This window comes from Triturus cristatus, chromosome 6, assembly GCF_964204655.1.
Source record: "Triturus cristatus chromosome 6, aTriCri1.1, whole genome shotgun sequence".
In the NCBI taxonomy this organism is placed as follows: domain Eukaryota; kingdom Metazoa; phylum Chordata; class Amphibia; order Caudata; family Salamandridae; genus Triturus; species Triturus cristatus.
Window position 1 is genome coordinate 1,753,582,970 of NC_140589.1, and position 24,609 is coordinate 1,753,607,578.

The 24,609-nt window shown below is 42.0% G+C and overlaps 1 protein-coding gene across 1 annotated transcript in view; it reads right to left on the bottom strand.

Moving 5' to 3' along the window:
* LOC146821928 (uncharacterized) overlaps positions 1-24,609 on the bottom strand; it is a 477,592-nt gene that overhangs the window by 164,253 nt on the left and 288,730 nt on the right. Inside the window, exons 13-16 of the mRNA XM_085609939.1 lie at positions 23,578-23,732; positions 17,914-17,925; positions 7,291-7,975; positions 113-1,242 (exon numbers count right to left, since the gene is read on the bottom strand). Of these exons, the coding sequence (XP_085466065.1) occupies positions 113-1,242; positions 7,291-7,975; positions 17,914-17,925; positions 23,578-23,732 (1,982 nt within the window). The remainder of the gene's footprint in view (positions 1-112; positions 1,243-7,290; positions 7,976-17,913; positions 17,926-23,577; positions 23,733-24,609) is intronic.

The following is a 24,609-nucleotide window of genomic DNA, read 5'->3' on the forward strand; positions in this document are numbered from 1 at the left end:
TGAGTGCGATGTAAGGCACCCAGTTGTCAAGATCTGATTTGAAAAGGTCCACAGGGACACAGTCTAAGCCTGGAGCCTTTCCACTCGGGACCCTAAATAAAGCCAACTCTACCTCTTTACAATCAAATTTGAAATTTGGAGGAGGGTGTATTGCAAGGGAGATCGGAGAATCGGTCGCTTCTTCCAAATTAGGGTCAGAAAACTGGCATTCAAAATGTGATACCCAAGTATCAGGGAGTACATGGTTTGAAGGGGTCTGCGAGCACGGAGAGTTACCCCATTTCACGATATGCCAAAACAAGGTCAAATTCCTTTGTTTGCTGGCAGCCAGAAGATTATTCCAATGTTCATTGTCCCAATCTTTTTTAGCCAAATCTTTGGCCGAACTATAATGCTTCCTCGCAAGTCGAATATTTGCCTGATTCTTGGACTTAATAGCAGATTTCAATTTACTATAAGACTCACGACAGGTCTTATTATACCAAGAATCAGACTTAAAGCTACGAGTTTTCTTGGATTTGCAAGGTTTAGAAAAGAGGGACTTAAGGGCTGAAAATAATTTCTCGTGGATATGGGTAGACTCGGCCACGTCATCCTCTTGACTCAAAAGAGATTGGAGATCAGCCACCGCACAAGTGACTTTAGAACTAATCACAGAGAGTACTGCACTGTCAAGGGCGACCTTGTCCCATCGCACTCTCCGTTGGTTGTTGGTTAGTAGAGTTACTGCGGTAACAATCTCAGTAGATTTATTTAGGGGGACTGTATTCAATAAGGGATTCAAGACAAGTGGATTGTGGTCGCTCTCGGGGCGGTCCTGGATCACCATGTCGCTTAGTAAATGCCAGAACTCAACTTTGATCAAAGCATAATCGATTCTACTGCTTCGTCGACCACTGGAAAAAGTGACCTTACCAGTCGAGTCCGAGGGAGTCCGGCCATTTGCTGCCCTAAAGCCGCGCTCCATACACAAGGACGTCCACTGGATGGTGGATACTGTCCACTTCTTAATAGGCGGGAGATCAAGTGGTGGAATATTCAAAATTGTATCCACTTCCATAGTAAGTGAATCCCACGCAAAGAGCAGCGGCTCAAAGCAGCAATTTAAATCGCCCACTATTTCCACATTAGTGGGTGGGTTAACAGAATCCAAAAACCCGTCTAGATGGAGAAAGGTGTTGGTGCCTTTCCCACCTGGGAGACCCCTGTTGTATACATTAATGATCATGGTGTCGGGTTCATCTTTAAGTTGTAAAAGAATAATCAATATATCTGGGCTATCGAGTGGTAGCTCGGTGATACTATACATTAAACTTTGTCTAACCCAGATACAGAGACCGCCGGAAGGGTGACCCCTTAACCCACCAATAGCCCCTTTGTGAAAATTGACATAACCAGGAAAATATATAGGGTCCACCGCCCACGTTTCTTGAAAAACAAGAATATCGTGGGTGATAGCCCAAGCAGACCATTCCTCCACTGCTATTTTATTCCGTCACCCAGCGATGTTCCAAGAAACCATTTTAGGATGGGGGGAGCTGGATAAACCAGCCAACTGGTGAACAGGTGGAAAGTCCAAAACAGCAGGTTGGATTACAGTTATGTCATCTCCCCTACACACAATTTCATGTGAACAGGAATCGGAGGGTGAGAAAGGTGGGCTATCTAAGTGCAACATAGTGGAACGATTCACCGTCTCTATAGGGAAGGGGTTGAGGTAAGCAAAGTTAGTAGTCAGGGAAATATCCCGACATTCCAACACTGGGGGAAAGAAATCAATATTACTAAGAGGCGCATTTGAAGAAACACAAGCGTTAGTGGAATGTGAGACACCCAGACCCCCGCACCCACCCCTGCTGCCCGGCCACAAGCGGGTTAAACAGTCAGGGCCCGCAGAGGTATTGTTCACACTTCCCAAGTTAATTTGGGCAGATGGCAGTCAATCGACCCCCTCTAGAGAATTCAAGGGTGCAAAGTAATTGAACAAAGGGAGATGGGAGTCCAATCCGGGCGGGCAACGAGGCCCCTTGGTAACCCTTTCCCAGCCATTAAACATAGCACCCGGTATATCACGGGGGTCTCGAGAGTAGAAATAAGATAAATCCACAGTAAATATACCAGTGGCACTCAAGGTGTTAGGAAGGGAACATATATGACTCACCACCCTAGGATCCCGAAAATTGATAATTACGCAACATTCTTTACCCTAGTACCCAGCCAATTCACCCTACGTACTGTCAAGATTTCAGCGCTTACTCTAAATGGCAAAGGCCTATTGCCATTTAGCCAATGAGTAACTTTGTTCTTTAGTTCGCTGTGTGTCTCGGACTTTACCTGGGGAAGCCTAAGAACATCTACCATTATAACAGTATATGGCAGGGACTCTCGAGGGAGATTAATACAAGGAAGTTTTAAGAACGTACCTGCACCCTCAGAAGAAGGCTGTCTTACTGCATTATCGCTATTGCTATTTCTGGTATCAGAGTTGCTAGCTAGTTGGATAGACGAGACAGCACTAATTGGTGGATGGGTGACTATCACCGCTTGTTCATTTTGTGCGGGTGAGGAGGAAGGGACTTCAGTCACGGGAGTATGACCATTTAAAGCTGACCCAGTTTTGGCAGCAATGACAGTATTTGGTCGAGTCTTAGGGTCAGCAAGGGACATTGTAGTCTTCTCCAACAAAGACGTATTGTTTAACACCATACTCTCTAGTTTCCCGATGGAGATGGAAAGTTTCTTGACTCGCTCAAGAAGGGGAAGGAAAAAAGACTTGAGCAACTGGTCCAAAAGTTCAAGAGAGCAGGTAGGCTGAGGAGTAGTATTAGGCAGATTGACTGTGCAGTGGGGGGGACATGGGGCTCCCGGCAGCAGGGGATGAGCAACAAGATGGAAGGGAAGAGGGGTCAGAACGTGTATTGGCAAATTGGGACTTTTTGGAAGCTTTTATACGTTTACCCCTAGAAGGAACGCCCACACGCTTTCTTTTCCCATTGATAGGTTTGGACTTATTGGTCAAAATCGGGGTAACTAAACGTGGCTGCTCAATAAGGGGCGGTAATGGAATAGCACTAGGATTTGGGGGAATACCACTATCTTCGGGAATAATTATAGTACCGGAAATATCGTCCAGAGAACTATGTAAAGATATATTCGACAACCCAGGCGCATTACTGTGCGACAAATCAGACACCAGAGGTAAGTTCCTGCATTCGGGGAAAGTGGCTGCCATAATGTTGCCAAGCGACGATCTCTTGGCGGATATTTCTAATGACAATCGTTTTTCAGTCAAAGAAATTTCTTGTTCAAGGACCCGAGCAGCTCTGGTGATGAAATTATCTAGGGTCCCTGAAATACTACCCCCCGTGTTACCCTGCACAAACTTCCTACCGGATCTTAGAGATGTCATCTTCGTGAGGGAGGAAGAAGGACAAGAGGGGGGGCTGCTTATGACAGTAACCAAGAACCCTAAAAGTACAAACTATTACAAATACCTGCAAATGTGAAGGATGTAAAATGAAACAGTAGCAGAATATTAGCAAAGCACAGGTAGCAACCTAACTTGTATACTACTTGCGCACAGTGTTAGGCTACCGTTTATACTCTAGTCCAATCGATCTCAGAGGGGTAGCCCGTCCCGTCTACACCCGTCCACGAACGGCCACAAACGGCCCGCTCTTTGCCCGGTCTTCGCCCCGAGCTACGTCCCGCGCGCGTTCCGCTTGCGCGTCGGGGCGGGAGCGCTACTAATAGTTACAATGTCAAGGAGTAGGCGGGGCCGGGAAAAGGCACCAGGTGTGCTGAGAGAATTACCAGCGTGCACCCTGGGCCTCACAGTCCCGTGTGTTGAGCCTCGTCAGTGCCACCCTCCAAAGTCAGCAAAGCGTCCACTCGGGGCAAACAACAGCAACAGCAATCCCAGGAAGGACCCAGCACTTATAGCGGCGAGGAGGTGATGAAGCCTACGAGCGGCTCCCGCGAAGCGGGGGCCGCGAGGCGCGGATTGGTCAGGGGAGGCGGGGCCGGGAAGAGGCACCAGGTATGCTGAGAGAATTAGCAGCGTGCACCCTGGGCCTCGCAGTCCCGTGAGTTGAGCCTCGTCAGTGCCACCCTCCAAAGTCAGCAAAGCGTCCACTCGGGGCAAACAACAGGAATAAAATGAATCATATGAAATATTTCAAAAATGACTGTCATGCCTCAGCTTTTAAAACCATGTTGCCATTTTTATAAGCTCAATTTAGTGAATGCAGATGTTGAATTCAATCCCCACGCAGCCTTGAAAAGACTCATTGGCTGCACCCTAATGAAATAAACGATTTAGCTCCTTTTGGCCAGGGTAAGTTCAAGCTATGCCTAAAAGCTAGATGTATCAAATCACTCCTATAGAAAGCTGGAGTTCAGCAGTCCGTCCTCATTAATTACCATTTCTAGATAGTCCTTCCCTTTATTGATAAAATCATAAAACGTTGTGTAGCTCATGAACTCAATAAATATTTCACAACTTACACGATGGCTGCCAGTGTAATTTCAGGACCAGCTATAGCAATTCTGATGATACTGCTCCCAAGGTAAAATTGTATATTCTGATGGTATGATTTTAACTACTTGTGATACAATAAACCATAAAATCCTCCTAACACCTGTTCCAGCTTGAAAGCTGTTCATACTTTGCACAACATATAAACTTGACATGAGAACGAAATTTCACATATAGAACGCATGTGCACCTTGCACACGTTAAAGAAATACAAATGAAGTAATGAGAAAAAGTGTAGTACAAGAATCAAAAAAGCATGCTTAGATTTGCAGACTAAAGTTTGGAAAAGGTTTAAGCCATGTCACAATAAACAACTCTAAAAAGGTACTTTCTGCAATGACGTAATAAATGAGAAATTAATATATATCACAAACCATTGATATTTCAATGAACTCTAGTCATAACTGTATGACCATTAATGAAAATTCCAATGTTTAATGGCCTAAGACAGATATTCCAATACTCTCATTGCACTGTGACATTGACTTTGAAAAGCCGGCACTACTTCATTGTGCATTAACCAAGATAACTGAAACTTTCTATAGGTGTTCTTTATAACTATAGAGCCTTAGATTTTCTAAAACAAATTTTCCATGAGAATCTATACTTCAAATCAAATCAAAACAAACTTTATTCGGTTGAAGACAAACAACCATAAAAGTACAAAGCAGTTCAATCTATAAATAAAAATGAAGAAAATAAAACAATATAGCAGAGCATATTGAATACAGCCATAAAATGAACAATAGAGAAAGCTAGCCACAATTCAAAAGCAAATCTAATAGGCAATTCCTTTATCCAAAGAATTTTTTTAAATTATTAATCATTAACAGGAGTTCCAGTTGATGAGAAATAAAGGATAAGTGGAATCTACAAATTCTGTCTATGCCTCAAGACTAATTTCAAAAAAGTGACTACCAAATTGGCAGATAGCTCAGTGTCCAAGAATTGGAGAGCCAAAAAGGCAGGACGACATCTGCGGAGGCCCCAGATCTTTAAAAGCGGGCCAAGCCAATGTTTCCGCAGGTCGTGGTAAAATTTACAGAACAATACTGTATGAATCGTGGATTGAGAGGAAATCTCATCACAAGGGCAAGGTTGAAGTGAATTTTCCCAGATATTAGACTTTGGGAATGTGACCAAGTGATGGAAAATGTTAAGTCTAAATTTTGTTAGAAGGAGTCTCTCAAAATCCGTGCAGTTGTAAGTTAAATAGGGCTGAATGGACAGGGTTGTTTGGACCAACAACGAGTGTTGTACAGTTGGTTTGACGAACTCATTAGTCATTCTCAGGGATTCTAAGTGAGCCATACACATCTTTTTAAGTTGTTTCCTCGGTAATTCGGCCAGTGACAGGGGAGAGTGGAAAAAGCGTGCCATGCCCAAATCATCGAGGAATCTCTTTATGTAAGAGATCCAACCAATCTTATGTGCATGGTCTAGAGCTATACAGTCCTTAATGAACCCCTGGGAAAAAGTAGTGGCGTTCGACGTCCAAATACGATGCCATAGGAGTAAGGGTTGAGTCCTAATCAGATCTGTGAGATAGGGCAGACCCAGCTCTAAGTGGCAGACGTAAGTTGATGTAGCCCGCGGGGCAGCCAGGAGAAATCTCAAGAAGCTATTCTCCACCCTTTGAACTTCCTCGACTTTTGCATAACCCCAAATGCCAGCCCCATAGATAACACTAGATATACATTTTGCCCTGTAAATCTCCAGGAGTTCAACCGTTGGCCTTCGGCCGAGTTTATTCGCAAAATTAATCAGTGCAGCTGTGGATCTTATGAAGGTGAGTTTCCTAGACTCAATGGCACGTTTCCATGAGCATTTGTGATCGAATACTATGCCCAGATATGGATATTGAAGAGTGCTCTCTACTTTTTGGTTATCGATAATGAAGGTCTTATTATTCTTTTTCCTTGATCCTATGGACATTACAAAGGTTTTTTTAGTATTGATCCTTAGGTCAAGGTCAGCCATAAAAGTATGGTATTTCGTGAGAGCACGCTGTAATTCATTGGGAGTGCGTGCTAGGATAACAGCGTCGTCAGCGTAGAGTAGTGCCGGTATAGGACAGTTGTTTATGCAGGGAATGTCCTGAGCCCCCTTTAACATGGCTTTTTACAGGCCATTAGTATATAGGTTGAATAAACAAGGGGCCAGGACACAGCCCTGCCTTACTCTGCGCTCGACTCTAAAAGACTTTGTCACCTCGCCCCCCAGTCCGTATCTCACACGGGCTGTGGCATCTGAGTATAGTTCGCGCAAAAAACTTATAAGAGGCGCTTCTATGCCCATACTTTCTAAGATGTCCCACAGCTTAGAGTGATTAACGCAGTCAAATGCTGCAGAAAGATCTACGTATGCTAGGTAGAGTGCACCCCCTTTTGCGCTAACATATTTGCCAATTATTAGGGATAAGTTGAGGGCTTGCTCGGTGGTACCCAAACCCTCACGAAACCCGAACTGGAGATCAGAGAGGGCTTTGTTATCAAGAGCCCAGAGCTGGAGGCGCTCCAGGATTACACGCCCCGCGACTTTCCCTAAGGAGTCTAATAGGGAGATCGGTCGATAGCAAGATGGCAAATGACAGTCCCCCTTTTTAAAAATAGGGACAAGAGTTGATTGGGACCAAGAGTCTATAGGCCCCAGTGCACAGGATGCTTGAAGGACCCTGGTTAGTATTGGAGACCACAGGTCCATAGTGAATTTGAAAAAATCAACTGGGACCCCATCGGGGCCCGGGGCTTTACCATTTTTACTAGTCATTAGGGCGTGCTCCACCTCCTCATGGGAAATACTTATTGGCAAAGGAAAGGGAGCTATGTTTAACCTAGTAGAAGTTGAGAGTGTGGTGGTTGAAGGAAGGCTGAATATTCGCTCAAAATAGTCAAGCCATGTTTGTTCATCAATCGCCTCCTCAACAGTAGGGTTTACAGATGATTCCGTAAAAAAGGGGGACTTCACGACCTTCCAGAAGGCAGCACTATCTCTGAAAGCACATGATTTGTGTAGTTGGGCCCAGAGATCATTTTTCAAATTGTCCTTCCGACACTTTAGAGCCTGCTTGTAATCATTTCTAAGGGCTGCAATCTCCTTTCTATCTCTTGGCTTGTTGCAGAGGGCTACTTTCAAACTCTGATAGGCTTTTGTACAGGAAGAGTCAAACCAGCCCTTAGAGTTGGCCTTACTATTCTTAAGCTCTACGAACAGTGTTTCCTTTATCGCAGCCAGCAACAGAGCGAAGTTTTCCATAATTCCCTCGTGGGAAATAGTGGGATCAAGGCAGTTATTAATCGCTGTGGCCATTCTTGTAACAATGGATACAGTTATGCCCTTCGGCTCCACTTTTTCCCACCTTAAGGAATATCCATTTAGTCTATCTATTGTTAATTTGTTTTTGGTAAAAGCTAACTCAATATCAGGGCTCTCGTGTTTCTTAAACAATTTTAATGTAAGACTAATTGGATAATGGTCGCTGATGGCGATATCGTGGGTCTTACAAGTGAGTAGATTTTTAACCCATAGAGTGGAAGAAAAAATAAAATCAATTGTAGTTGACCTGCCTCTGCCAAAAAAAGTTGGGGCTAGAGGAATGGGAGGGTTGACCATATCATTTACAAGTGCGAGATCTAGACCAAACAAAATCTCATTCAGACAATGGCCCGATGGGGTGTGGGAAAAGTGGGTTATTGAATCCCCGTTTTCATCCTCAATTCCACAAACTGATTTCCCACTCTGAGTACATAAGTTTTGATTAAAATCTCCACCCCAGATTAAGGTTAATTCCTTGTGGATCTTTATGGATAATTCTTGAAGTCAATTGTATATTTCATTCGTTACCTTCATAAGTTCGTCCACAGGGAGGTTATTGTAAAAATTCACAAGTGCTATCACCCTATTTCGATTCAGGTGCAGAATTAGAATTTGAAAGTTTGTGGCCAGTTTTAATGGTACTATTGATGAAAATCGCACAGTATTTGATATGAAGATAGACATACCTCCCTTTGCCCTGCCGAAAGAGGAAGGTAATGCTGGAGAAAAATAAGTCTTGAAGCATTCGAGATGAAATTCAGATGGAGCCCATGTTTCCTGGAAACACAGGATATCGAAGTTGCGTGTAAAGGCAAGCCAGATATCGCTAGTGACCTTTGATCGAAGACCGGCCACGTTCCAGAAAAGAATTTTAATTAAAAATTCATCCTTATTTAACGAAGGTTTCAAAGCTATACCCAAAGAATCCTCACAGCTAGGAAATTGTATGGGTTGTGGAGATGTAACTTCGATCACTGCGCCACCCCGGGGGAGATCGTCTGAATGCGCACCAAGGATTGGTAGAATACTGCCAATGTTTTCTTTCAGATCCTCTGGCTGGAGTCAATCCACTCTCTCCAATTCAGAGAGGTGCTCAAAGTGATTAAAAGTCGGGATGTTATATAGTGAATCCATCCTTTTTTCCCAGTTTCCAATTGGTAGACCCCTAGGGATGGAGGATGGCCGGCAAGTCAAAAATTGGGGATAAAAAAAAGTCAAGTCCCTGACTTGAATGTCAGTATTGGTGCTATAGGGGGAGCGATTACATATATGGCGAACAACTCGCCTGTCCCTGAAATTTACTACAATACAATCCCCCAAGATAACCTTTCTTGTACTACCCAGCCAACTTGTCCTTCTAGAAAACAATATCTCACCAGAAATGTTTAACGGGAGTGGCCTGTTGCTATTAAGTCAAAATGCAACTTTATTTCTTAGCTCGGGAAAGGTCTCGATTTGAGAATCTATACTTATCATTTACATGTATAGTTGAATGATATATCTATTCTTGAACAATTTCATGAAATGATCTATGCTTGAAACATGTATTATTTGAATTATACTTGCTTGCATCTAAAAACATATGTAGGGTATATATATATATATATATATATATATATATATATATATATATATATATATATATATGTATGTATATATATATATATATATATATATATATATATATATATATATATATATATATATATATATATATATATATATATATATATATATATATTTATTTATTTTTCCCTCAAAACATCCCAGCTTTCAGGGGCGCACTCCCAGCAGACTGCACCATCCGGTTTAACCAAGTGACAATCCTTGCATTGCTGCTCCCAGAATCTTTCTGCCGACCTGACGCGTTTCGAGGCTCCCTGCCTCTTTCTCGAAGGCAGCAACATTCCATATAAAGAAAGGAAGGCCGAGGTCGGAACTGATCAAAACTTGTCACGGCACAACAGACTGGGACTAACGTACCTTGCTTACTACACCGGAGCCCACTAAGGGTGAATATAAATGCTTTTAAACATTGAAATGGATCACAGGACCTACTATAGGTAATAATTATCGTTTTCTGGGACTACAAAGCCCAATATGCAATGCGCGCACTCAGCGCGAATAAATGCCGAAATGAAAACCGCCTGTGTGTTTCAATATGCAAATGACCTTCGAGAAAGAGGCAGGGAGCCTCGAAACGCGTCAGGTCGGCGGAAAGATTCTGGGAGCAGCAATGCAAGGATTGTCACTTGGTTAAACCGGATGGTGCAGTCTGCTGGGAGTGCGCCCCTGAAAGCTGGGATGTTTTGAGGGAAAATATATATATATATATATATATATATATATATATATATATATATACACACACATATATATATACTGTGGCATCATTAGTATAGACCACAAGATAACGTACATGCCTGCATGACACGGTATAAACTTGAATTGGTCCTTTCATTTACATGAACAGAATGTAAATACTCAGATTATGCAGATGTAATCAAATACCCCGATACGTGAAATTGCAATGATACAAATATATCGCAAACATGTGAAACGATATATGTGAATATGAACTACAACTCCCATAATTCCTCCTAATGGCTAATATGGGTGTCACTATAAATAAAGAACATTGAAAAAAGACTCACATACCGTGAGCAAGACCGATTGTGGTTGAAACGCGTTGGTGGTGGAGTTGGTGAGAATTTGCACGTAAAAGAATAAAACCCGTGATCTTATAAACTTCCTTGGTGTGCAGTGATTCCTTCTTGGAGGAAATTGGTGGAAAATTGAATCGAGGATTGGCCCGTCTTCGACACTAGCACCCGCTATGCGATAGTGCGCTCTCCCTTGGGGCCATTTGACGAGTCGACATTGTGAAGTGAGAGGCGCCCGACATTGGAAGTCCAGTGAAGCGGTGACGACATACGAAAACTCGGGAACTTTTCAAGACGAGTTTCGTGATTGATTTGGAGTCAGTGGCTGTATTGGGAACCCAGTACATCAACAGCACAATCAAAATAGTCATCACACTGGGATTATACAGCGAGGCGAACGCTGTAACAAACTAATAGGAGGAGTTGTGTGAAGTCCCATCTGCGGTGTGGAGTATCCAACGGATCGGAGTCGGAGGACCCCGCTACGACGGAAAAACACTCAGGTAGGCGGCTTCTTCCTTTCTCTCCCCTATTGAATTGTATATGTCGTAGCTTGCATCGTCAGGATACCAATACCTAACAGATGCAAAGGAAGTTAACAGGGAAAGTGCACACCAGAAAACTTGTGAACCACCGAATGTGAGTCTCGACGGATTATTATATTAATTAGCAACATGGAAGCGAGAGCGGCGAAACGCTTGCAAAGAGCTGAAACCATGTTTGTAAGAGCAGGCACAACATCGCAAAAGGAAACAACTAGTGACAAGGATATCAGTCAGAACAAGAACCTCAAACAACTTTTCGTTCAGCTTGAGAGACTATTGAAAAAAGAAATAACGAAAAGCTGGGAAGTGATTACGCTAGAGAAATATATCGAGTGTGATCGAATACCAAGAGGACTAAGAATCTTTACGCTCCCTAATCACCCCGACACTAAGCCTGAGATGCTAGAGGAATGGGGGAGAAATAGTATGCAGTGTTCAAAGAACATGGTATTGATTGTAATCAAGTATGCCAAGAAAGATATAGAGGAGCTACATGAGAACATCAGTAAAATCGAAATACAGATTACCAGTCTCAATCAAGAGGAAGAAAGTAAACAACTACGAAAAGATATGGAGAAAAATCTTGACAGACATGAAAACGAGGTAGAACAACGAAAGCAGAGGAAGTTCAGAAGAGATCAATTGGACTATGAAACAGGAGCAATTCTAACTTTTGCTCGGAGATTTGAAGTCCTAAAAGAACAAATGGGGAAGAATTCAAAAGCAGCACTAGACGTACCAGTAACAAGTGGGTCAGAATCGGAATTAAGTGAGGAAGAAAGAACAACAAGAACGGGACACTTTACTTTTTTAGAGGAGATGAAGCTGATGTACATCGATCAAAAGAATCCGAGGGGCCAAGGAAGAGGACGAGGCCGAGGCCGAGGGAGAGGAAGAACTTATCACCAATCCTCAAAAGAAGGAGAAAAACGAGAAGAGGGGGCGGAACAACCAAAAAGTTACCCCCTACGCAATCGTTTGAAGAAATGAAACAATCAACAAAAACCAAAGTGAACCTAATCGTGAATCTTTCCGATTACAAATTGAACTCCCACGAATATAACGTACTCAATACAGGATTAAGCTTCTGCCCAGAACAACACCACAATCATGTAGACACAAGAATCGATATCTACAAATTTGTGAGGAAATTAAAACTTGCCAAGTTTTTCAGTAAATTCCCGAATAAAACCAAGAAAGCTATCACAAAGAAAGGAGCACCTGAGACCAGTGACCTTACAATCGAAGACATACCTGTCCTGGTTACTGCGTACAAACTAATGACAAACAACGATGAAGTAACCGAATCTCAAGCTTCACAACTGCTACAAACAGGTACTGACCAAAGAGAACTTCCTTGGTGTGCAGTGATTCCTTCTTGGAGGAAATTGGTGGAAAAAAAAAAAAAAATATATATATATATATATATATATATATAAATAAAACCTATTCATGGTCGCCAGTAGGTAGTTACAGTTAGGACCTAGGGCCATATGTAGGTAGGCTGTGTTTTGCGATTCTCTAATTGCAATTTTGAGGGAATCGCAATTAGAGAATAGGAAAACGCTATGTAGGTAGGATTAGCAATTTTGTTTGCGAATCCCACCTATTCCTTATTTGCGATTCTCTAATTGAGAATCGCAAATAAGGAATACCTTGTCATTCATTCCTATGGGCTAAAAGGCCCATAGGAATGAATAGGGAGACATTCTCAATTTGCGATTCTCAATTAGAGAATCGCAAATTGAGAATGCAATTTCAAGGGTGCAAGGGTGTCAACATGACACCCTTTTGCACCCCTTTAATGAGCATGGGTGCACATGTGGCGCACATACATGCCCTAAGGGCATGTATGTGTGCCACATGGCACTTTGAATAATGCAAAAAACTGCATTATTGAAAGAAATCGCAAATTACCATCAACCTGAAGTTGGTGGTAATTTGCGATTCCTTAAGCCAAAATAGCACAACTTGGGTGCTTTCTACATTGCATTTAAGGAATCGCTATTTGGGATTCCTTAAATGCATTTGCAAAATAAGGAATCGTAAATTTTGCGATTCCTTATTTTGCATGCATATTTTCCTTCCTACATCCCACTTAGCAAAATTGCGATCGCAAACGCCGAAATTCGGCGAATTTCGGCGTTTGCGATCGCAATTTTGCTTTCTACATATGGCCCCTAGTTTCCATAGGAAAAGCAATTTTTGATTTGCCAATATCTTTGGCGCCATTAGACGAATCTTCGTGAACTTTCAAAACTAATGGCCCGCTCACTTCAGCTTCTGTGTTGAAAGTGCCGAGGTGATTCATCAAGCAGGGGCCAAGAAAAAAAGGGGGTGCCAAAACGCATTTTCTCCATGTTAATTTCAATAGGAAACTTTAGACAAGGCTACAGCCCGAACTGCTGAACGGAATTACACCAAATTTGGCAAAAAGGTAGCTCTTGGTTCAGAAAGCCTTATTTTTGTTAAACGGTGTAGATCCGTTCAGTAGTTCCTGAGAAATGTAAATATTTACAGATATACATATATGGACGCGAAGGATCCGTGAACCCTACCGATCTTGAGCATGAGATCTGATTGGCTGCCATCACTTCAAACCAGGAAGTGTTGGCAGCCATCTTGTGACTCGGTTGAACCGAGTCACAAGAAAAACAATACAAAAACAAGAAGAGGGGGCAGGGTAGAAACACCCTGACTCCTTAGACCTGCCCAGGGGGACACAAAGGGACCCCAGAGACCCAAAAAAACATTTTTTAAATTTTTACATTTTTAGCAGGAGTCGTGTAGGGTCCACGAAGAGGCAAGGGGATTTCATCCCCCAACCCTGAGCATGCTAGGAGGTGTGTTTGCAGAGTGATGGAGAAAGGGGGCATGGCCTGTGACCACCTCTCAGCAATCTCACTGTGTGGGGCTTACTGGAGGTAATAGAAGTGGTACTTGGCCCCCAAGGATTTTCTTGGGGACCAACTACCCATCTGTTGCCTCCAGTAAGTCCCACACAGTGGGATTGCTAGGAGGTGTTCGGAGGCCACGACCCCCTTTGTGCACCACTCTGCAAGCACGCCTCCTCGCACACTAGTGGTTGGGGGATGAATCCACTTTACTCCTGAGGGACACTGGGGGGCTAAGAAGCACTTCTGGTACCTCCTGTAAGTCCTACGCAGCGGAATTCCTGAACGCTGGTTGGAGGCCCAGCCCCCTTTCTCCACCACTCTACAAACGTGACTACTAGTTAAAGAAGCATTTGCAATGCAATAGGTCTTGCATTTGTGAGCTTTTGGCTTTGTAAATGTAAAAGTTTCTTACTAATGTTTTTTGGAGTGGAGTGAATGTACGTTGTGTCTAGTGGAATTATGTGGTATGTTGTGCAGTGAAATTATGTGGATAGAAAGTATGTGAAATTTAGTGTATAGGAATTATGTAAAGTGGAATTATGTGTTATGGAGAGTAATTATGTGGTATGGTAGTCTGTGTTGTGGTGTGGTAACCTCAGATTTAGTCTTCCTTGTTTCCATAGAACCTAAACTATAAACTCAATGAGACACAAAAAAAAGAAGCTACCACTGAGGAGAACTTGTGGACCTAGTCAGAGGTATGAGCAGGGCCACTTGAATTATGTGATTTTTCGGCCGCACCGATTTCTGCATAATTATACATTTTCCGCATTTGCCACATAATCCATCATCTGCCGCATAATCTGTAGATTTGACGAAAAAAAAACTTGTTTCTAGCTCAAATGGCTCAAACGTTACCAAAAATGCAGCAACACATGTCAATAATGCCTGGTTGAAGGCCCTTTGCAAAGCTGGAATGGTCACCTGTTACTTATTGCTAAATGTGGGTGTTAAATTGCGACTAATGGTGCGCACACCACTCTTGCTCGTTTCTGCGCCTCTCAACTCTTTCTGCATTTCTCTTGCTTCTTTCTACACCTTTCCTCCTCTTTCTGCACTTTTCTTGCCTTTCTGCACTTCTCTTGCTTCTTTCTGCACCTTTCTTCCTCTTTCTGCACATCTCTTGCCTCTTTCTGCACATCTGTTGCTTATTTCTGTAACTCTCTTGCATCTTTCTGCACCTCACTCGCTTATTTCTGCACCTCACTTGTTTCTTTCTACACTTCTCTTGCCTCTTCCTGTACCTCACTTGCTTCTTTCTGCACCTCTCTTGTTTCTTTCTGCACCTCTTTTGCCTCTTCCTGCACCTCTCTTGCCTCTTCCTTCACCTCTCTTGCTTCTTTCTGCTCCTTTCTTCCTCTTTCTGCTCCTCTCTTGCTTCTTTCTGCACTTCTGTAGCTGCTTTGTGCTTTTTGTACCTCTCTTGCCTCTTTCTACACCTCTCTTGCCTCTTTCTGCACCTCACTCTCTTCTTTCTGCACCTCTCTTCCTTCTTACTGCACTTCTCTTCCCTCTTTATACACCTCTCTGGCTTCTTTCTGCACCTTTCTAACTCTTTCTGCAGTTCTCTTGCTTCTTTCTGTACTTCTCCTGCCTCTTTCTGTACCTCTCTTACATCTTTCTGACCTTCTATTGCCTCTTTCTGCACTCCTCTTGCCTCTTTCTGCACCTTTGTTTCTCTTTCTGCATATTTCTGTACATCTGCTGTGGCATTTATTGCTTTTCTCAATCTCAATGATTTGAATTTGGTGTTTTTTGAGAAAATCAGTAACACCAATGTGTTATATCTGGATCTGGGCAGGGAACTCTATCCTCCACGCTAAGAGTTCCCACCCCAGACACTTGATTCGGAGCATTCCCTACGGGGAATTCTTGAGAATCCGCCACATTTGCAGTACTGACCGTGATTTAGAAACCTGTCAAAATGAAGCAGTTCAGCGCTTCATAGCACGTGGCTATAAGATCAGAGACCTGAACACAACTCTCAGTAAAGCTAATAGCCACACCAGAGACACCAGCCTTTGTTTTAATGAGGATGAAAAGGCCAGGGATTCTGCAGTCCAGGTTGAGAGGGAGGACATTCCTCAGGAGTTTAGATTAATCACTGCATATAGTAGGCAGGAGAAGCAAATTAGGAAGATCATTTACACCCATTGGCCCATCGTCTTGACTTACTTGACTCTATCTCAGATCCTACCTGAATTGCCATCTCTGATTTTCAGACGAGCACCCTCTATGAGGGATGCACTTGTCAAAAGCAGTCCCGAAGTCAGCCCTTCCAACTGTGGTTGTCCACAAAATGTGAATTTTTTACTTGCAGCTCTTGCCGAGCTTGCAAGTTCGGCATCAACACCACTGAGTACACCACTGCATTTGAGAATAAACTCATTAAGATTCGAGGGTCCTACACATGTTGTACTGAATATGCTGTTTACGTGCTCCTATGCACATGCAGACTTAAATACGTGGGGGGCACTAAGCTCCAAGTATTTAACAGAATACTACAGCATCTCTGTGCAGTGGTGAACTCTGACCCGAATTACCCAGTGGCGAGACATTTGAAATTAGTTCATCAGAACAATCTCAGTGATCTCAAATACTTTGTGATAGGGGCTGTTCCTAAATCAATACATGGGGGCAACAGGGAAAGACAGTTATGACAACTTGAGTCACATTTCATTTTACAACTCGATACGAGGATGCCCAATGGATTGAATACTGGGGAAGATTTACATAATTTTCTCTACTTTAGTAGCATTTTTTAATGATAATCCATTCATCTCTTTCTGGCCAGTCTTTTCTATTTTGTATTGTATGGTATTCCGGTGGTCTAAACCTCTCATGTATTCACCTATAACATCAGTACAGAACCTTGGTTTCAGCTATCTATTTGGGGTTTGAGAGTAAGTATTAATTGCTGCTGTATTCTGACAGTATGAGACTGATTTTGTCATCTTAAATTCTTCCTATGTTTGTTTTAAATAATATGTATTTATTAATTCATTGTACTTAATGGGTTTATGAATCTGCATTGTAGTCTGGTGCCTATGTTCATTACCATGGATTGTTGCTTAATTGCTCACGGGTGTGGTATATTGTCACTATTTAAACGCATTTCAAATCGACAGTGCGTCATGTGATCAAGACCGTGAGTCAAACGGTCGAAAAGCGTCATGCTGGGCACTGGCCAAGGACTGACTGGTTGGTATGAATTTGAAATCATGAAATAAAGCACTGCATGTTTCATTCTACATTTGGTGGTCCATACCTGTTGTTGCCTTGCGAAGGGATGTGGCCAAGTTGGGATAATGTTGCATATATATATATATATATATATATATATATATATATATACATATACGAAGATACTCCCTCCTTGTAAGTAAGGATACCAGACACTCCAAAGTACTGCAAAAATTTAGATTTTACTGGCACAAACAATGCGTTTCGGCTTTCGCCTTCTTCACGGTCTAACATCCATCAACTTTCTTCATAATTTAAATACATTAAAACAGAAAGAGGACTGCACCAATCACTATAGATCTGAATGCCCTGAAATGCCGCCCAATTGATGCAAGAGTTCCTCACTTTCTGGCTGAAAGTCGGATTATCTCCAATGAAGAATGCAAGAGTCATTGCATTAAGATTCTCTTCTTTGAGAACCATACTATTAAGAAACATCACACTTTCTCATGTTTCTTTTCAAATGTGCCTAATAATTTTGAAGTCCTTCCATCTGAACTCTACCTAACGGTGTCTCACTTCAGCTTAAAAAAAAAATTGAAACAGTTACTTATCCATTGTGATCTTTCAATATCTCACACCCAATGATATATTCAATGTGATTGAATGCTATGCAAAACTTTCAATTCTTTATTTCTGAAGTCAGCAGTCAATTGGCATGACAATAATACTTCATTTTTGTTTCTGTATGAGGAAATAAAATAAAAACTTACCATTTGATCAATCTGAAATAAATGAGAACAAGATACATTATTAACAGACTTAAACAATACAGCTTTCATAAATTTCCAGTAATAACACACCTAGACACAGAGTTAGAACATGAAAAAATACACTTTTGAGCATTAAAATTCTATATGAGATGTACAACACTCATGAACAATTCAGTAATGATTTACAAATTGACAAACTGACAGTGTGTTATAACACTGTTCCAATTATTCTATAATTTTAAGCCTATTGACACCAAGGTAGGCTGCACTAACATCTCACTTTGTAGGCTTAAACAGATAGAGGGAAGACAAATAATGTCACAATGCAAGGAACTGAGCAGTGATATTATAAAATGCTAAAGGATGCCTAATTACCTGAGTAAGTGGAAGTAACTGCTATTTGTCACCCTCCGTGCCATGACTGGATTCAGTGTCAGTCAAAATCTAAAATTCTGAAGTTAAAAACTCAAAACATTCTTTCGACTAGCCAGAAATTCAATTCATTCATTAATTGAAAATTCCTACTGATAAAATGCTCATTAAATGAAATTAATAAGACACCCTGGGAAGTTCTAAACATTGCTTCGATGGAGCCTAAAGTAACCTATAAAAATTGTGTTAATCCACAGTGCATGGAGCCTAGTTTTGAATCGAAGCTTCCTCTACAGTCAGAACCAGGATTAAATACATGTATCAGATAAGAAGAATGCTATCACACATGCCTGCTTCAATCATTTGGTACTTTCCCCATTTGTATAAATATATGTGTATCTATCAGTCAAAATACAGGGTTTTTACAACTGTTAAGCTCAAGAGGATCCCTCACTTCACAGGTTATTTAGACAGAAGAAATCTATTGCCAAACATGTGTGAAAGCTACTAAGATGTCATAAAAGAGAGGATGGGTATTCAAGAAAATACCTCCTTAACCAAAATACAGAAAGATGAACTAATGAACCTACTGTCAGAAATCCAGTTAAGAGTATCCCAGAGCAATCAGAAGTTACTGGGCCCCAACTGTAACAAGCTCTAGACTTTTGTCGCTGGTATTCTGGGGCCCATGCTGGTTACTGCAAAGTACCCCTCTTAGAACCTGACTCCCAGGGTAGTAAGGCAGAGCAATTTAGTTTACGCAGGGATGTGCTGTGAGCTACAAACTCAGTACTCATCAAAGCAAAAAATATTACTCAAGAGGTCAGTGTCCAAGCAATGATTTTCTTTAAAAATACTCAGTCTGTTGTTACATACTGTGACAGACTTAGTGTGACATGTTTTAAAACTGTTGCATGGGCCTGTAGTGGATGTCGTTTGCTCTTCTCGAAGCCCCCAAATGCAACCAGAAGTCGGCTATTGGTGCCCATTTCACTTCTAGCTCACCTCGCACACCAATATGTGAATTCCTGCCCACATTGGAACTTACAAGGAATTTCCATGACACTGTGCATGGCTGTCATGCAGCCCACAGGCAAAAGATTTTTAATTTTTCTTTTGTTTTTTTAGGAGCTTACTCAGCAGCAGTTAAAGCAGATGTCCATCATTTATGAGGCATCTTTATATTCACTGCTGTGACCACAGAGGAAACCCAAAGCCCACAGGTCACATCAGCTCCTCACCTGATAAACTCTGCTTCATTATGTGGGGGGCTGCTTTCCTATCCTCTTGCTTCTGCATACCTTGCAGCTTCTATGTGGCTGAATTTGTGCATGAGCAAGGCAGGAGGCAGCGCCTTAGCACAACCCTTGCCTGGGGAGATCCACTACTTCACAGTGTCTCTTGGGCTAGGTTTGGGGCTCCCAATGGAAAATGCAGATTTTGGAAGACCCCCAACCGCTAAGCAATGGGAGCAATTTAAATCATCACAATGATGCTTAAGATCTACCTGGTTCCCTGAGAGCGGAAGGAGACTTCAGTATAGGGCTCTCCATGGTTTTCAAGCACATCCTGCTTGAGATCATTTGATTAAATGGATGCTGCTGATCTCACCTATACCCACTGCATCCTGCACTGAATCCTCTCAAACATGATTGACAAGTATTTTTTTTAAATCTATGTCAGGATTTGTTGTGCATTGCTTCTGGTACCTCTTGATCCTCAAAACTTTCATGCTGTATTATGGGTGCCTTAAAATGTGTTTGCAGACTCTTCGTAGTTTTGATTTTTTCTCCTAGCAGCAGTGGGCTGGTAAGAGTATTGAGACGGCCCTCTTGTCCTAGCACTTTGTGTTGTTGTGGCCTGGGATCTGTCAGCATCACTACCCCGTGGTCCTCAAGTAGACACGCCTGTACTGCCCAAGCAGCCCGCCATTACTTGTTTACCCAGCAGGAGTCTTGGATTTCTTTTCCTACTCTCCTAGGGGGCCAACAGCCAGGACTAGTTCACAGATGTTCTAGAGGACCCCTTCCCTTCTAAGTTGCCATCAAGTACAGCCTTTACTGTCCCAAAGAGTGAGATGGAGAGCTAGTGCTTTTACCTCTGAAGTCCAACAAATGTTTGAAAATACAAGATCGGAGTATCTCTCTAATCAAGAAAGGGGTTAATTTACATGGTGGGGCCATCCCTTTTTCTCCTCTGTGGTTCCGCTGTTCTAATAGGCTATTCCCATTTGGTGGGGTTTAAAATGGAGGTGGGAGAGCAGACCCTGGGATGTACAACCTCCCTAAAGAGCATTGTTTTTTTCAAATGGCAGCTTGACGCAACAATGCAGGTCAAGATCTGGCTCTAGGAGCCAAATTCCACCCTCCCATGGATGGTTTCCCCTCTTCAAGCTTCAAAGGAAAACCAAACACCAAGGGGCTCATTACGATGTGGGTGGAAAGCCTCTGCCCGACACCAACTCAGAATCGGGACAGACCGACTTGCGGTCGGCAGTTCCACCTGCCGGATTACAATGCGACCGAACACCATTTGGTCGCATACCCATTGTTTAATATGGAAGCTTGTGTTACGCCCGACAACCGGCCGTAACACAGGCTCCTATGGGGAAACGGGACGGTTGCGGAAAACCCTGCACCCTGTCTCAGGCACCCCACGGTGTCTAGCACACAGTGCAGGGTTTTACAGAGTGGACCCTTAGGTACCTCCTCGGCTACCAACCGTAGCCCGCGGGGCAAAGGGGGGCCCTGCCAGGGGGCCCCAAAGTCACTTTCCGACAGCCTTTCTGTGTTGGGCAGGCTGACACGGAAAGGCTGTTGGAAATGTACATTGTAATCCCGGCGGTGGAAACACTGCGCATAGTGGTGTACGATGCGGTTCCGACTGACACAAATACTCCGCGAGTAGCTCGGAATCGATTCGGAATGACTACGCAGTTACGTTCCGGCCGCGAACATCGTAATCATGTTTCCTAAGCTGCTCTCCCCGCCCCCAAGGAAATGTTGCCAAACTAACTTCAACACATTCGCCCATAAGCTTTTTGTAATTTCCAAGGCTTTCCCCCTTCCTTTGCCCTCCCCTTTACTCCAGGTTCTGTGTTCCTCATTCACCTTTGATTCAAAACTCATACCATCAAATAATAAACATAATGAGGTATCCCCACTGGCATATAGTAACAAACAACAGAGAGTGCATGCTCCTGCCAGTGGGACATGTTGTTGCACAACCCTCACTGAGGGTTGTAAGATTGTACATTTGGTCCATCTGTATTCTAAAGATTTTATAACTGTACCTTATACTGCAATGCTGAAAACTAAAAACCAAATAAACATTATGTTTAAAAATAATTTAGGATAGCACACATATTAAGTTGGTCAATTTTCAAGAAGGAAAAATGTTTGGAAACATAATTTCAATCCATTTAACTGGAAAAATACTGAAGTAATAAAACAACCAATTGCTCTCAACATCCAAAAGAATGAGGAGACACTATATAAAAGTACACATTCATTATAAACATTATTTATAAATAAAGTATGTATACCAACAGAAAAAGTGGCTCCACAACAAAACATTTAAAGCAATCTTGACTGTTAGAATTTCTTTTTGTCAGGTGTTAGAAGAATGAGATGGTATTTCTAGAGGACTTAAAAGGTAACATTTTTGATTAAGTGCTAGAAGTAAGGTCCACGATGAACCAATAATTGGAGAAGGCTACCATGATTGTGATATAATTCCAGTGTGGATACAACTCTGAGATGATCTAGAAGCCATGTTGAAAGCTTACAAATCTGGGTGTAGGGTTTGGCTATTGAACTTGTGAAGCCCAGGGCATTTCAGAAAAAAAGATTTGGCCTCATGCGGTGCTGGAGGCCACATTGATTTAAAAACATGAAGTGAACTATTTAAACTGACTGACAACCCACTAAAGCTGTGCTGACATTGTGTGGCTTTTTGTAGAAGTTTAAGAGAAAAAGAACCCCTTCACAACATGCTGTATTGCATTTGGGGAGTAGCTTAGTGGAAAGTGTGGAGCTCTCCTTCCAACTCACATCAGAAAAGCAGAAGACTTTTGGCAACTTTGTAGGATTTGTTTCACCTATTGTCTCTTAGCATGACTGAAAACTTGTGTACATTTGGCACCAGGACTGTGGAGGAACGAGATTTACAGGATACCAGACAATGACAAGGAAGTCATGGAAAGACAAAGAATGGCAGATATTGGATGAACATTTAGTATAGCCAGATGGTTCTGGTTCCTAGCACTGTTCCCACAGAACCACTTGTTTCTGTGTCACCAAAGCTCAGCCATCACAAACAGAAAACTAATGAGTCTATGCACAAGTTGTAGTTGCCAACGTGTTCAATAAATATGATTTGACATACATATAAAGGCAGGCTGTGCTAGCCCCACCAAAAGTGCAGAGGAATGATTTGCATTCTCCATCTTAAAGCATCGAAGAGGGTCTGTGCAAAGTCCTAGCATTTTTAGCCTTGTGCACTACAGCAAAAGGTTTACTGCTTGGATAAATGTTCTTGGCACCAAGAACTTCGGCTCCCTATATATTGGCAAGAATAGTATTGTACAGACTGAGTACAGCACCCTGAAATTGCGAGTACAGATGAAGGATGAATTTCTGGGTTTCTAATGTGATGACATATCAATGAGCCAAATGTAGATCACACACCTGGGGTGTCACCATGCCAATGAATGCAGATTTTGAAATTATTTTAATGTGATATTGCTTCTAAATTATAAATTAGCTTGCATAGGTGAATACAAATGTAAATAAGCTTGCCTTAATGCTCTTTTAAAGATGCCACCTTTAGGACTGCCAAGGTTTACCTATCAGTGTTCTAACTAGCCCACTATACAAGGCTAGTATTTTCTGAAGCAACTGAGCATAATACAGACGACAACAGCTTGGGACGATCTTCTACTCTCGCTCACTAAAGATCTTCCTGTATAAGGCAGAAAGATAAAAAAAACAGAAGGGAAATCACCATTGAGTTTGAGTTTAAATAATTTCTAAAGCGCGCGTACACCTGGCGGTTTCATGGTTTCATTGTTAGAAATTGAAACATTTGCCATCGTGAAAATGAGTGTAATTGGAACGCTGCCCCATACCCGGTGTATTTAAGATTTGAATATGCCACGTTGTGGTAAAAGGAGGCATATATTAGCCTAAGATGAGCAGCATTTCAAAAACTTTTAACTATTCAAACAGAGCAATACACATAAATGTAACTGCTCAAAAGCAGTCTTAACTTACTTGTCTTAGTACCACCTACCAGCATGATTTTGAAACCAATCGGTTGCCATGTAGTCATGAACTTTGGTCTGTCATCCGGATTTTGCATGAGCGCCACAACAACATTGTGACCAGTTTTCACCTCATCCTTTTCTGTTACCCTGATTAGAAATTGAGGATTCTGCCAGAGGGTGTCTGATGTTGGAGAAATTAACATAGATTTTTTAAGTATCCTTGTAGAAAATGAAATAATACCTAATAAAGCCATGTTTCTTTGAGTATTGCTAAAATAATATGAGAAACTAAGATCCCATGTGACAAAATAACACACAAAATAAATATAGATAAAATGCAAATGAGGTTTGAAAAATGAATATAACACCTCAGACACATTAGGGCCTGCCTCAAAAAGATGTACTTTTGGAGCATAATTGCCAAATCATGCTTTTAGATGATTTATTTTTACTTCTAATGGATCATTACCTTAAAGGATCATGTTCCTTCCGTCAATTATACTTTGTACCTTGCTAAAATATTTTTGGGCATATACCAATGAACTCCTGTAACAAGCAAGCATTGGCAAAGGCAATTGTTCTGGCTTTCTTTTAGGGGAAATGTTTAGTGATTGATTGTGGAACAACTTTGAGTGAGTTCTAATTGTCATCTATTAATACAAAAAAGAGAGCAGCCAGCGGGAGACACTTAAAAAAACTCTCGACTGGATAGAAAAACCTTGTTTCTCTTATACAACCCTCATCCACCAGGGTTACCCCTGGGTGGCATGCTCATCATTGGGTCCTTCCCAATCCACTGGGGAGCAGGTGTGCTGCGACCTACGTTTACGTGGGAGCACTTAATGTTTTTATATAAAATGATAAAAAAGATGTTATAGGAGGGGAGTGGAGGAAAGTGCTAAACTAAATTAACAATACCTGACTAGTAGGTCTATCTACTTTATTCCTGCCTCTAGTCAATATGGTTTAAAATCAGGGATTGGTTTGAAAAAAGTAGGTTATATTGTGCCTATGTTTTTCAGGGTCAACATGTTTCGAGCCTTGCCTTTATTGGCTCT